At 41.3% G+C, this 15,900-nt stretch overlaps 1 protein-coding gene across 6 annotated transcripts in view; it reads right to left on the bottom strand.

Moving 5' to 3' along the window:
• arhgef9a (Cdc42 guanine nucleotide exchange factor (GEF) 9a) overlaps positions 1 to 15,900 on the bottom strand; it is a 57,893-nt gene that overhangs the window by 23,442 nt on the left and 18,551 nt on the right. For 4 of the 6 annotated variants that reach the window (XM_030145353.1, XM_030145354.1, XM_030145358.1 and 1 more), the window contains 3 exons: positions 3,570 to 3,749; positions 1,869 to 1,958; positions 640 to 840 (listed from right to left, as the gene is read on the bottom strand). In XM_030145353.1, the coding sequence (XP_030001213.1) occupies positions 640 to 840; positions 1,869 to 1,958; positions 3,570 to 3,749 (471 nt within the window). Of the gene's footprint in view, positions 1 to 639; positions 841 to 1,868; positions 1,959 to 3,569; positions 3,750 to 8,492; positions 8,608 to 15,900 lie in introns of those variants that run through there. The other 2 variants (XM_030145359.1, XM_030145356.1) reach the window with 2 other exon arrangements.

Raw genomic sequence — 15,900 nt, 5'->3', positions numbered from 1 at the left:
CAACGACCTGAAGGAAAAGATCACTGATGTCACTGATACCATTAATGAGGCGATGATACAGCCAACATGGAAACAAATCCAGTACCGTCTGGATGTGCTTTGTACAACTAATCTGTATTGTGTCCATACAGAGGTGGATTAAATGAAAGAAAAAAAACCTTCAGTATCTACTTTTCATTCTGTAATAATTTCCACAAATTTGTCTATTCATAGGCTTTGTTAATAAATGTGTTAATATGTAAAGAGACTTTATGGACACCCTGTATAAAGGCTCACTGTGGTAAAAATATAATCAATGACGAGACTTTTGTTTAATTTCATTAAGTGTGAATTCGGGCTTATCACTTTGCAGCGTGATTCATAATGTAATGACAAATTTAATCTGGAGTAGATCTCTCCAAGTGTGACTGCTGCCACTCAAGTGTACAGCTGACATATTGTGGTTTTGTATCTAACAAAAAAGCAAATTATTTTTCTGGAAACAAGAGCAAAAAATATGCCTTGTACAAATGTGTGAACGTAGGAGTGTTTAGAGCTGTCTGTCTGTCTACTGTATTTAATTTTTTTTGTATTCAGGTATGCTCAGAAACAGCAATGTGTGTACATGTGGATTTGTAGCGGTGTGCACGTGTTAAATACCTCACAGATGTCCTTGAGGTGTTTGATGTAGTGTCTCTCTGTGCTCATGATCTCATTGATGACGTTGGCTCTCATCTGGTCCCGGTTCTGGAGGGGCGAGCCCAGACACAGGCAGTCATTGGTTGGGTCCAGGTGCCCGTTCTGAACCTCGCTGGTCCCCTCAGCTGGCTCCGCTCCCCCATCCTCCTGGTTCACCCACAGCTGAGGACAGACACATTCACACACACACAGAGCCACACACACATACACTGCAATAAGAAGTGTGTTTGGTTAAACTAAAGCACTTGATTCTAAAACAACCAACAGAAATTTATATTAGTTCACAGATAGGGTTAGATAGTTGAACCACGACAATGTTTGACATCTACACGCACCACACACACACACACACACATACAGAGCTTGATTTGGAATGTCTCTGGTAGCTTGGACTTTGAGTAAGACTTTTGGTCCAGCATGTCAGAAAGGTGAAGGACGTACTGCCAAGAACTCCAGAGTAATTAAAAAAAGATTCTTTCGAAGGCTGTTGCCTAGAGGATACTGTGGCCAACTCTGGCCCTGTGTGTGACTCAAAAAATTCTTCCTTCTGTACATAATCATGCACACGACCCTATGACTTCCTCACGCTTGCATGCACTCACCAAAACACGCAAACAAACATACACACCACAAGTCCATATACATAGTCTATTCCACTCTAGCTCATAGAAAGGGCCAAGTGAGCGTGGTTTCAGATGTCCAGCAGCCAACACCTGATGACACACAGTTTGCCAGGAGAACATCAAAGAACCGACGGGTAGAATGCCAAACACAAGATGAGAAATGCAGCGCCACAGACAAGCAGAGTGACAGGTGGTAGAGCACTGACTGCAGACAAGAACTAGTAGCGCAGCATTAAGACTGAAAAATTGTCAGAGTCAATAGTAAATAGAGTGCTGAACAAAAAAGGAGTATTTCAAATACAAGTAGCCATAATAAATGTTATTAGGAATAATTATTCCAAAATGTCTTTGAATAATTTGAGTGAAGGCCTTGGAGAAGACATTAAAGGTTTTCTTTACTTTTGACTCATCAGTTCTGCCTCTCTATTAATCCCGTAAAAGATGATGCGAGAACGTTATGGGAACGTTAATGTTTGGTAATGTCGAGGATACGTTGCGTGGACAGACTGGAGCGGGCGGGTGGGCGGGCAGGCTGGATGGGTAAGATGAGGCTGGGAAAAAACGCACCTTTGACGTGGTGTTTTGGAACCGTGGAGTTGCTATGGGGTTGATATAGAAAACCTGTTTTGTTTGGGGCTGAGGAGGGTGGGGTTCCACCTTAGAGAAAGAGAATGACAGAACAGAAAGACACTTTTTGTTTCGACAGTCAGTCAGCCTGTCTGCCCTGCCCTCTCAGGAGTGAATATGGAAGGGTGGACAGGTGGGAATGACCATGAGGAGAGTGCTCTGCTGTGGGAAGCCTCCACCTACAACAAAGATGCTAAATCTGTCTCTGATAAGACTTCCAGTGTTAAGTGAAAGAGGCATGAAAAAACATACACTTAGCTGCATTAGACTTTGGAGTAAACATTGTGTGGGGCTTAACTGAGCTCAGATGTAAGTGAGATTATATAAAACGATGTGTAATGCGAGGGTAAATTTAAGTACATTTCAAGGGTATAAGCTGAAGGTGACGCCAAAGTGAAAAAAGGGTTCATCAGCATCTTTGTTTTTTTGTCCCTGAACACCAGATAAAGGAACTTAGCTAGCTGTTTTCTGATCTCCCGAGTGTTCTGTATTAGTAAAATAAATCATTATTCAGCTGGGCTAGTATGGTATTAACATATCAGTGTTTCTGGGTGTACGGCCTATGCACGTGTTTTTGTGTGTGTAGGACACGTGGGACTTGTGCCAGTGCATCTTCCTCTATGTGTCTTCATCAGCTTGCATGCGTAGTAGAGGTGTGGAAAAGTATTGATTTAAAGATGCATCACAACGCAGACATCATAATCGAAGCAAATTGTGAATAGCGCTGTTAGAATAATGACATTGCACTGGATGAGTAACTGTCATACAAACAATTGCAATAAACAATTTGTCTTTTTATGTTTATTTTATAGTTGCTGATTAATTTTCGTAGAAAACATTGCAACTAACGATTTAACTATATTTTTCTGATTTTATGCCATTAGTATATTAATGAAGAATGAAGACGTATGAGTTGGCATTGAAGACTAGAACACATGAATAAAAATTTCATCACTGTTTGCCTCTGGGTTTTATAAACTAAATTACACAGGAAAGATATGAAATAAATAACTTAACAACAGAAAGCCTATTACTGAAATATTCATAGAAATTGTTGATAACAACAGGCACCAACAGTAGCTCCTTGAGAGGAAGGTGGTGCAATGAGATGAAGTCTTACAAAAGAGTCTGTTTTATCCAGCTGTTTCATACAGGTGAATGGAGAAGCAGAATATTGTGGTTAGTTCAAATAATTGCAATAAGATGATTATGAAATAATCGTAACAGGCCTAATCATTAGGGCCAGGGACATCCACACCTGTTCTTGTAATGCACAGCAGACTGATTTATGCGGTTTTCATAATGTCTGTGTACTGAGGTGGGTGTAGTGAAAAGATCTAAGTATTTTGCTGTCAGATATTTTAAAGTAGCTTCTAAATAAAATGGGAGTTCAGATTTACACAAAGGCTTGTATTAATCGGTTAAAAAGTAGCAAGGTGCACTGATACAGGAAAAAGAAGATGCAGTACATCAAGCCGCATCAAGCACCATTGTGCATTTGGGTGACATATCAAATCATGAAGCCAGTGAAAATTCCCACCTCTAGTGCAAACAATATGTTCATATGCTTCCATTTGTGCATGTGTGTGGGTGTGTGTTGTGTCTATGGTTATTGGTTCGCCATGGCTAGAGCTAACTCACCCGTACAAAGCTGGCAGGGAACCATCCTTCCTCCTCATCAATCTGGCCCCACCACCAGTCCTTGTTGGAGGCGTCCAGCACCTTGATGACGTCACCGGCCTTAAACGCCAACTCCCGGTCCGCCATGGTCACATGGTCCCATACTGCCTCAGCGTTGACGATTGAACCTCCACTTATCAACTGGAGAAAATGAAGGAGAGAAAAGCAATATCTTACGCTACATTCTCATTATGAGATGCTTAAGCATATGAATCAAATTTGGAAGTGATTGTAATACAGTACTCAGCCTCATTTTGGCCTCAGTGTTAAACCCACTCGGATTACTAATGGATCCAAATACACACCCTCGAAGCCAGGGCCCACTGGCGTCTTAGGGATTGCAAATAGAATAACACAATAGCTAACACAGACCACAGCACAACACAACAAAATACAACAACACAAATAAGGCAGAGCCATTAGTGGAGAAACAACAGAGCGTTCAGAAGCAGAGCACCAGTCTCCACACCGGGACGGTAATTGGCCCATTATGACATTAGAATAATTACATGTGTTAATGTAATATAAATGCTGAGGAGCAAACAAATGTGAAGGGATAATCTCTCTTCCTTCATGCTGTCACCAGGGCTTGTTAGTTTATCTGCTGCACAGTCTTTGACAAACATGGAAGGATGACTCATCAAATCTTTTCTATTGATTTTAGCATCATGAATAAATAATGTAGACATGATGCGACACTGAAAATAAATGTTCAAATTGTATAAATGTGGCCACAAATCTGAGCATAGAATTACATTATGTACATACACGAGATGTTGTCTGTAAGGACTTGGGAACGCGTTCCTGTCAGGTGATCAGTATTCTTTAGGGGCATAGGAAGGGCTAAAGGTTGCTCTCGTTATGGACAAAAGAAAAAGACTCGAGCATGACATCATCCATCTACCACACAGTGTTGTTATCCGTCACCTATACCGCCTTAAGATTGGCATATATGTGCACACACAAATACACCTGCCCACATACTTTGAATTTTGCATGCGTTTGTACACCCCTGAACCTGTGTGTGCATCCATGGCACAGCTCCAACTGTTTGTTCCTATTGTTCTCTCCAAAAGTAGTGTTCATCAGCATTCTCCAGTCCAGAGCTAACCATGCATCCAATCCCTGGGGCTGTGGGCAGAGCAAGCAGCTCTAACCAAGCCTGACAGGAGCTGCTTAGGCTCTAGGTAGAGGCTTATCAAAATGCTGGAGACGGGGATGTCACATGGATGGACACAAAATTAGTTCTTTGCTTGTGCTGTGGTTTAATAGTCTCAAGGTGCAGTGTGTGTGTGTGTTTTTTTTTATCAAATGGGATAGCTTGTTTTTCATGTACACTTGCTTTACCTCCTAGAGAATAAAAAAGAATTATTCCGTGTCACCGTTTTAGATTTCCAGTGATGCGGTGTGTTAGGACATCTATTTTGTGCCTGTCTGTTTATATTCATCCAAGCCCCATGAGGACCTAAGCTCTCTACACTGAAGCTACACTGACCCTTCAACCTGTACGCAAGCGTGGCTTACTGAGGCAGCTACAGGGGATATAAGCCAATCAGGGCAGAAGAGTGAACATAGGGAGGGACGTCCATGCCTGCAAGGGAACAGTGCAGCCGTCGTCATAGTGACAGATGAGGATGCTTCACCCGTATTGACAAGATGATAGGATGAGGCAAGGACACTTTAGGATGCACCAGAATATTTCCAAAACTAGGCTTAGTTTGTGTGCATCTGTGTAAGAGGACACATAACCTGGCTGTGCATAACGAATAACTACTACATATTTCTGTCATTAAATATTTACATCACAAACTGTTCTGATAACTGAATGCAGTAACATAAGTTGTGTGTGTGTGTGTAAATATACAAAGTACAATGTGGGCTTTTACTCGCAGATTTTAGATCAGGCATGTCATTGAGTCATTTGATTCAATCAGGTATCACATTGGGATGGGAGTCAGGTAACAATATCTCTACCCTATATCTCAAAGCTCTCCACTACAGAAAGAGAGGAGGATTACCGCAAAAACATGTGTCATGCTGCCATGGAAACAGGACCAAAGAATAGTGCTCAAAAAGGTTATAAAATTATTCTTATTTCAGGAAAGGGAATTGGACTTAAATCAGTTATTATACAGATGGATGCCTATGAGAATAACTACAAAACCACAAAGCAGTTCAACATGACAGTCGCCATCTGACATCAGGACCTCTGCCTGAAACAGCATCCATAGAACAGATGAGCCTGAGCACTGAGGTCAGTCTTGCTTCTCACTCTCTTACTGTAATGTCTGCTTGCCCTAATCCACCCCTGTCTCCAGCACCACTCCATTTCCAGCCCCTTTCACTCCAAGCGCAATCTCTCTTGTCCCCATCAATCTGCTGTAATATAACCAAGATACAGAAAGGAGCGACGGGGAGAGAGAGAGAAAGGGAGAGGGAGATAGAGATCCATTCACAGCCAATGTTCCTCCCTGTGCTCGGATCTCTCCTTCCCCTCATCCCTCCATCTTCCTAATGAGATCAGCACTGCCCTCTCAATACATTGCATCCTTTTTCCCTCTACATGTCTGAATAAATTAAAACCCTTACATAATCAATCTTTCCTATCCCTGCCATAATACAGCCTTGTACCTAGCTTGATCAAAAGGCATACAGTAAACACACAAACACACAAGTGTTACTACAACACTTATCATTACCAGTGTGTCTACTAGCAGGGATGACCTATGTCATAATTATTGTTACACTGCATCTATAACATCAGAGATCAGAGGCGAAACAGCCGTCTTTACACCGCAAAACCTGTATTTGGGTCAATGCAAATGAATGCAGAGGAAACCATCCCTTTGTATGGCTATACACGGAACTGCTCTCTGTTTCATGTTCAAGCACAGGAATAGAGACTGACAAGGAAATGTGGAAAAAGTGAAAGCCGATTCACTTGCTTATATCATCTTTGCAGCACACCACATCAGCATTCACTGCACTGGCAGCCCTACTGCATTCCAACATCCTCTCTATCTCTAGCCATAGCACAGCTGCACCAAAGCACCTACAGCATCCTTGAGCAAACACACACATACACACACCTTTAGCCAGCCTTACCATGTTTGTGGCATGTAAGTGTTCAGAAAGTGTATGCATGGAGAAGTCCGGCTCATACAATCATGATAATTAAATCCCTTTGGAAGTGGTCGAGGTGATGGTCCTCTGCAAGAGCTGTGCCTGAGATGGCGAGTAACAAGGTGCCGTATTCCAGAAAGAGGCTTCTCTTTCCGACGCACCGAGTGAGTCTCACGGTCCGTCCTCCCTGTGTCTGCCAACCCTGTTATGTAATACACTTATACCCTGAGTCTGGGAGCCAATCAAAGATGCTCTGCCTAAAACCGGTGAGAAATATACACATATCCTCACACACACACTGATGTCTCTCTCACACACCATCCGCACACTTTCGACTGCACAGCATTTAACAGAACTCTATTAGAAGGCACCTGCCCTGGAGGGATTACAGATGTGTGAACATTTGAGAGGTGTGTGGGACTCAGATTCACAGGGGAGCCAGAGATAAAATCCAGCCAGACTACCTTACGACTTACATATGTGCACGGTCTACTCACATGTGAACACATATCTGTAAGTTAACACTGTGTTATCCCTGCCAAGAGAGTCATAACCACTGCTGTATACAACACTACGATGCTATGTTTATAGTCCTGTGGGGATCCCTGCTATGCATTACACGACTTTTGATAAAAACACCAGCCCACATGCCAAGGCATGTGAGTTAGTATCTGTGCTCATAATGCATGGCTGCCAAACAGTTCTTTCTACACCTACAGTACAACATTTACCACTTACCTAGACACACAAAAAGCACACAGCACTTAGCCCTTAGTGTGAGAGAGTATATACACAATCTTAAAAAACCTTGCTATCCCACTATCCCTATTAATAGGACCATCATGGACAGCTCTGGGATAGGCTTTTAGCATATCTATTTCTGACATTCATTCAACATTCATGACACCTGCCTCCAATCCTTTATTAGATTACGCCACAGTATATGAAAAAGGAAACGGAAATAGGCTTCTTTTCTAATCTAACATGCCTTTTCACTTGAAAGACATTTCATTTGAAAGAAATATGCTCACATGCTGATACATTCTTTATTAGACTCTATTTATTGACCAGGTGTAATAAAGTGTGGGTTTCAGATACACAGGTGCTCTACTGAAATGTTCCAAAGGGCAGAAATGTGAACATTGTGGGCTATGAAATGGGAGTTGAGTTAAGCTGCATCTAAAATGGGGGAAACCTGAAGTGATGGAGGCCCTCCTTTATTAGGCCTAGCCCTGTTAGCTATTGGTTACTGCTCAGCTGAGATTACAGCGATCCCTTAGAGTCTATCATCTGCAGCACAAACCCCTCACTTGCACCGCTACCTTTTTTTTTTAGACAAATCTCACATTTGCTTCAGTGGACAGCTCAATGCTCAGCCATTAGCTGCCATGTTGTAGATGTGGCTACAGTGCCTCACAATAGAAGAACATATCCTGACGCAGAAGCACTCTGTTGTTCAAAAAGCACCAGTCTCATTTGAAATATGAAAACCGAATTATTATAGTATTACAATAATCCATGCGCATAGTCCACAAAATACAACATGGAGGAGAGAGGGAGACCGACGTAGGGGGGACATGTTTATATGCGGGAGGGGGGGGTATGAATTTCCAGCCACCACAGAAAAGGTAAGAGCATTACAGATCTGTACCCGCACAGCTACGACCACCACCAGACAACACTAGCTATCACAAACGGTGAGAGGACACAAGACATAACGAAGGATTGGGGAGGGGGTAACAGAAATACATTATGTTGTACCAACGTCATTCATTTCAACGCGTAGCCGTGATGGAGCGCCGGGTGTCCCCGCTCTCGACCAACGCGCACTGCCTTTCTCTCCTCTCCTGTGCGAAAGTGCGGTGCGCTGCGAACCGGGCCCCAAGCGCAGATCCATTAACGAGTACCGAGGATGAACATCAACAGCACGTTCACAAGCACCAGAACCGCGATCACCGTAAACACCGCGCAAGTCTGGACATCCAAGGCCATGGCGCAGCGCTGCGGGCCGATGCTGAGATGCGCTCTCACAGGCGGCGGAATTCAGCTCTCCCGTCTAGACACGGAGCCTCAAAGCGACCAAGAAATCCACCATTACAGTTAGGCAAGAAATGAAAAAAGAGATGCCCCTACGCCTCTTCACACTACGTCTTGTAATTCATAAAGGCACGGGAAGAGATGCATCATCCTCACCATCATCATCGTCATCAGTCTGCACCGCGATTTCTCCCCGCTAGTCAACACCTGTCGGTGTTCGCCTCTTCCCTAAACCGACCGACTCTCAGGCCAATAGATTCTCAAAGCAAACAAGAGAGAGGCTGTGCGCAGGCTGTTCGCAGCTGCCGAGCTGCCTTCCGGTAAAGTGGGACCAGGCGGATCGGCTGTGAGGCTGAGAGGCGGTCCTGTATTAATACCGATCAGCACTCCAGCGCGAGACAAGCGGCATCAGTCATCACCTACAGTCGGGGGAGGGGCACAGCCAGCCCCCCGCTCACTACACTGACCACAGAGGCCACAATCATAACCTCATTCATCTCCCACCCCTTCTAAAAATATCCCCGCGCCCTGGTGATTTATCATTTATCATTAAGAGCCCGTGATAAGGGGGAGGGGACGTCAGCGTAATGAATGCAGGTTCCTCCAAGTGATCACCATCTTATAATTTTATTGGCATAATTTATGCCTTTCCTGACAATTTGTCTGTGGTCACGCATCAATCAGATACAGTATGCCAGTTTATGTGATAATCAGCCACATCACCACAGCCCCATAAACATCGCTGATGCAAGCAGCAATAACTAATGTCCCATCTCATTATCATTAATAATTCTCTCTATATGATAAAATGCATTTAATAAAAACAGCAGTCCTGTCTGACTTTTAAATAATTGCGTTTTTCAAGCTCATAGTGACAGACCACAGAACATCTGACACATAATCACATTTTCAGGATTGTACTGCACATGAAAAATGTTTGTTAGTCTCATCTTATTTATTACATATTCACTCTTCATGACTGAATATAATTCACCTCAGGATCTGAGCTGACACAACACAAGGCTTGTAGGAAGAGGCATTAAGACGTGAAGGAGCTGCTGCTCAGGCTGCACACTGCAAATGGACTCTGACATCATCGATGGCTTTATGTTAATGTGTCTGTTGAAACAAAGCCAAAGAGCAAGTGACGTCACTGAGTCACATTACAGTTTGTAACCTTTAGATACATCATGGAGGCTATACAAACTGCACAAATGGTTTTAAAAAATCATTTAAAATACTTTCCACTTTGCAATATTACACTTGGCACTGGTTATTACACAACTGTTTGCATTTGCTTTTTTTTTTTTTTTTTTTTTTTTTTTAATAATAAGTCTTCCAGCAATTTAGTGTGACATTTTCAAAGAGAGCAGATTAAACAAAGAAATGGCTGAAACTAATGAAGCGCAGGCCACGATATCCTCACTTAGTCCCTTCTAGAGGTCAACACTAGCCATGATGCAACGTGACAGTGTCTTAACAGTAGACTCTGCCTGGTCAAACTCAGACAGGCTCACAGTTAACAGTCTCCAAGCCACAGCCAAGATTGACTGAAAAACAAAATAAGATCCAGAGCAGTCTAAGAGGTTTAAGTTCTTAATCATTCCAGTTATGTATGCAAATGCATGGTTCTGAAGAGGTCATGTCTTAATGTTTACAGACAAGGCAGAGGCACAGATGTGTGTAAAAACAAAAAGGTAGAAGGACTTCATTACTCAAATAAAGGAAAAACAGTACAGACTAAGGACGCTTTTACATATTCTTTTTTTCAGAGCTAACTGAAACTGATGTCATATTAATATAGCATGACAGTATTATCAAATCATGATCATCATTGTCATCATCATCATCGTCATGCTGTGTTTACTGTATGTAATGAAAGAGACACGACAGAACTGTCTAGTCTATATGTTACCGTCCCTTCCATGTCAAGATCAAATTAGTCTTAATGTTGTACATTCGGAAAAATAAAATGATCAGCAATTAAAATCAACACTGAAGTAAAAACCCTATTTTGGAAATGTAAGTGGTCCTGTAAATATTTGTGTTAACTTGTAGGTAGGGATGGGAATCGTTAAGAATTTAACGATTCCATTTCCATTATCGATTTTGCTTATCGATCCAATTCCTTATCGGTTCTCTTATCGATACTCATTGGGTGAACGAATAAGAGTACAAACGGGTGTGTTTGCATTAAAAGTCTTTTATATTTCCATCTCTGCACAGAAAATATAACATATACAGTATGTACAAATAATAATAACAGATGACACCGGGCCGGTTCGGGGGGGTGGTGATGGTGGTGGTGTGGTGTGTGTGTGTGTGTGTGGGGGGGGGTACAGTGAAAGTGAAACTAAAGACACTTTACGAATTCCTCTATTGCCGCATTTCTACTATGTGGAATCAGCTCGACTTGGCTTGTCTCCTGTTGTTGTGCACCTCTTTTCGTTTCCCTTACCTTCAGACCCTTATATTTGAAGGGGTGAGACATTTGTTGCCCACACCGGAACCAGAACTGGGCCCGGCGTTCACTGTGCTGCTACATTCACAAGCATCGCTAGGTAGCGGATCAAATACGTGACATTCCTGTAAATGATTCACATGCTGTGGACAAATGTTTGAACATATTGGAGGGATTCCGCCCTTTTGAAGATATGGAACCTTCGACAGTGTTCTAGTGGACCTGGTGACATCTTTTTAGACTGTTTCTGCCTCAACGCCATGTTGGCTACGTTCTGACCAAAACAATGCAGCGTATGCGTGATGTCATCGCGCACGCGCAACAAAGGTGGGAATCGATAAGCAGAATCGTTAAGCAGGCAGGCAAACAATTCCAAGTAACTGAGCTACTGGGAACCGGTTCTCAAAAAAAAAAACGGTTCTCGATTCCCATCCCTACTTGTAGGCAGTCAAGTTAACAAGCTGTCACTGAAAACTTCAGTGCAATAACAAAGTATTTGTATACAGTTACTTCCCACAAGTATATTTTTAACCCATAAAGACCCAAACAGCAACAGGCAACCAAAATCATCTACTGATCTAAAATGTTTAATAACTTCTGATCCACTAATCCTATCAATACATATAAATAATTGTCATCTTTTCGCGGTCATCAGATATGACCCATTTGAACATTCAGAGGCTCCGTAGTAAACGTGGAAACATCATCATCTTCTACGACGCTGATTCACCAGTAAAACCCATGGACTTTGACAAGTGACAGTGAATGGACACACTGGGTTTATGTTAAGTTAATGATATATGTTGATAACATCACCTATTTCTCTCTATTCCTGACCTAATAACCCTTAACTTTAATCTGAGCTTTTATGAACATGTACATGATCAGTGAATTAAATATAGGAAAATAACTTATTTTCACTTTAAAAAAATGTAAAATGCAAAGGATAATATTATAATATATGGTGATAAAACACTTACGACAGGTTAATAATTCATTTTTGTAACTGCCACAAAAGTAATACAGGGTCTTTATGGGTTAAACTAAATTCTACCTGACATTTGGGGTTGGTGGGGGGTTCCGACAAACCAGGTAGAATACCTTGTGCTGTGACATCCTCCAGGCAGGAACAAGCTATGCATTTCAGATCCACTTTTTAGTCCAATAGGGGATACATATTTTGTATTCAAAACACAGATTTCCACTGCAGTACTACTTTAAGACTCACAGTGTTGTGAGTGACAGAACAAAATGGCTCCAGCTCCCATCTGATGCACGTGTTTGCCATTGGCATGCACAACATTATTTTGGCCTTCATATTCATGGTACTACTTACGGTGAACATTTCATCCCTCTTGAGTGGAATCTGCCCTGCAGCACTTGTCCCAGTGTTGGCGTTTCTTATTGTCGGCAGATTATGAAGGGACAACATGATCATGAATGAATTCATACAGAAGAATCAGTTCAGTTCCCACACTTTGAAACCAGCCATCTACCCAGTGAAGCATGCAACGCCAACACACACAGACAGACACACATCCTCACTGAACTACAGCATGTCTTCACATTCCACTGAGAGCTTTGGGATGGATCAAAAGACCTCAGAATAAGTTTAAAAGAATAACACCAAAGGAGTGCACTATATCAGTATTTTTAAAGCCATAAATAATTTCCAGAGCACTTTCTGCACATACATGCAGATAAAAGCAATGGCTCCTGAAAGCGAGCCTTTCAGTGAGTTGCAGAGAGCTGTACGAAGCATCACAGCTGAGATATGACAACCATCCTCAAACAAGCATTTTTTTTTCATCTCTCTGCATGTGTGTGTGTGTGTGTAAACGCAGAGTGAGCAGATTACATAAGCCTGCCCTACCTCTGTGGGCTCCCTCTCCAATCTCCCTGACATTTAGACAACAAAGGTCACATCTGAAAGTCTAAATCTGCACAGACACCAATGCTAATATACTCATGCATATACAGGGGAGAGGGAGAGTTTGTAAGAACAGCAGCATATTTCTCACCAGCAGAGAATCACATGGTAGAAAACATAAGACTGACTGGAACCTTGAATCGGTTTACACGCACTAAATTCCATGCAACATAAGCAGAGACGCAGCTAATCATTATGAAGTGCACTGTTTTGACAACTGTAAAGGGGAGGAATACGTTCTGTTATATATCTGGTGTGACTAACGGCTGATACTGATTACTCTAACATCTTTGAATTTCCATTAAAACGTTCTGGAAATATTATAAACGAAAACATCATGCCAAAATTATAAATTTAAGACTTAGTAGACTTAGAGACTTAGTATCAACATTTCTCTATGACTGTCCTGAGTGTAAACACTGGTCTTCACACAGGTACTATTTATTTCAAGAATGTTACTTGAAAACTTGTGGCATTACAATTTAAGTTATAACTAGCTTTAAATTTGAGATTTTCCACCAAAAAATTTATAAAAGTTAGATTTAAGTTTTAGATTGGGGATAGATTAGCCTCATATACATATATGTTATTCTTCACACATAAGAGGGAGAGTCATAAAGTTCTCAGACAAATGTAATAAAAAGTTTATTTATCAAAAGAACAAAATTATTTTTCTATATAAGCTCCATTAGAGTCTAAACACTTTTGCAATCTATGTTTCTATTGGTGGATTCCTTCTTAGTAGAATCACTGGAACTGTCTTTAACACAGTCTTTGTCTGAGAACTTTTTGACTCTCCCTCGTATACAGTAAAACTAGTTTTGTACACCTGTAACATCGATAAAATATACACCTTTACGTGCTGTAAATACATCTGGCACTCTCCATTATTGTACTGGAATAACGGGGAAAGTTGTAGATAAGATAAGATAAGATAAGATATACTTTATTGATCCTCCAAGGGGGAAATTCAAGTGTGAGCAGCACAAGACAGTATGCATCACTACAATAGAAAAATAAAGAGATAAAAAATATAAACAACTTTGTTAAAGAAAATAGCAATAATAATAATAATGATAAAGTAGCAAACGTGCAGCAGGTGACTTTTTACAAATGTGCAAGTGAGTGACATTGACAGTGACATTATCTGGGTTATTTGGTTTAGGTGGTGACACAAATAGTGTCAGTTGTTTTGGTGGAACATGTGTATGAGGAAGCATAAAAACGGCACATAAAAAGTTGTGTGTCTTTGTCAAAATTTGCTTTTTTCAGGGTGCAGTTGCAGCTTGGAGATTGTAGTTCTTTAATGTAACAGGAAAGAAGGTGAATGATAATCCTGTAAATGGGCGACAGAAATATTCACCCTTGATTTAGCAAAGCACATTCAACTAGCAAGACTACGGTCAAACTACAGTCACATTGAACAACGCAAACTGATCCATACACGCCAACAACATACTGCATACAACATACAACATAATAATACTGCATAGTCACAGATGCTCAATAGGAGATGCTGTATATTTCCAGCAGTGAAAATCACAGTTGCGTATTGTACAAATGCTCTTCCTAATGCACATGCCTCCTCAGAGTTTTTTCTGCTGTGAATTCGCAGTATTCGTGGCATCCATTTATCTTTCTGTCCATCACTTTTCTAGTATAAGGGTACAAAGTATGTCTTTATCATTAGTCCTAGACTATTCATCCAACTGGCTTTTTTCCTTGTACCTTCAAGGGGGTGTGCCTTTGTAAAATTACACTATCCCCCATATGTTTACCTATACGATTTCCCTCACTTGACACACATGTGAAATAGAAGGAACATCCTTTTGATGCCTTGTTTTCACCATCATGCACTTTACAAATTAAAAAGTAAATACAGAGCCACTAATACAGTAGTGCTTATGGTTGTTGTTTTCTAAATCCACAAGGTTAGCTACAATGTCTGTATAACTGCAGCCCATGTACTGAACTGAACTGACCGACATGATCTTCACCGTCACATGCAAAAATGACCCTGAATGTCTTCCACAGACGCAGCTGCTCACTCTGAAATTGATTGGGACATCTTTCCCCGTGAGATAACTACCCCAATGCACATCAGAAACCACTGTTCAGTTAAGCCAAAGGGAGAATATCATGTGTAAATAGCAGAGGCCAAGCTAATGTCATCAAACTGGACTCCCTCCAGACCATGAGTGTGAATTGATGTCCTGTTAATGTGCATCCACAACACCTTCCTTCAATAAACCAGATTCAATAATGCAAAGAAACATGTCTAGACCTTTGCCTTTTGGATGACATGGTATAAAGGACTAAAAACAGGACCGATGGCCCTGTATCTCACTAGCATGTTCTATCAAGCATCAATAACAACTTGAATTTGCAAGGTTTCAGGTTCTGCCATTATATTAGAGTCTTGTGGTCAAAAATCAAAATTTCTCAAAACTGTGAACAAACTTTGTAGACATTGTCCCAAAGGAGCTACACTAAAATGTCAAATAAATCTGACAAGTAGTTTCATCAGAGAAAATGTTTGAAGAAATTGCTAATGAAGACAATGACGACAACGAAGATGCCGCCAGACACAGCGCCTCCACAATAGCTCGTGGACTATGGGCTGGTGAGATAAAAACCCATATTTCCAAGAATTAACTTAATTCCAATACCAGAAAGAAATTCATGAATCAAACTCTGTCAATTTAATGCAGGACGCATCTCATCTCTCTTTACTGAAGACT

This window comes from Sphaeramia orbicularis, chromosome 10 (genome assembly GCF_902148855.1).
Source record: "Sphaeramia orbicularis chromosome 10, fSphaOr1.1, whole genome shotgun sequence".
Classification (NCBI taxonomy): domain Eukaryota; kingdom Metazoa; phylum Chordata; class Actinopteri; order Kurtiformes; family Apogonidae; genus Sphaeramia; species Sphaeramia orbicularis.
The sequence above is the reverse complement of the archived record's forward strand: the minus strand, read 5'-3'. Positions and strand labels throughout refer to the sequence as shown.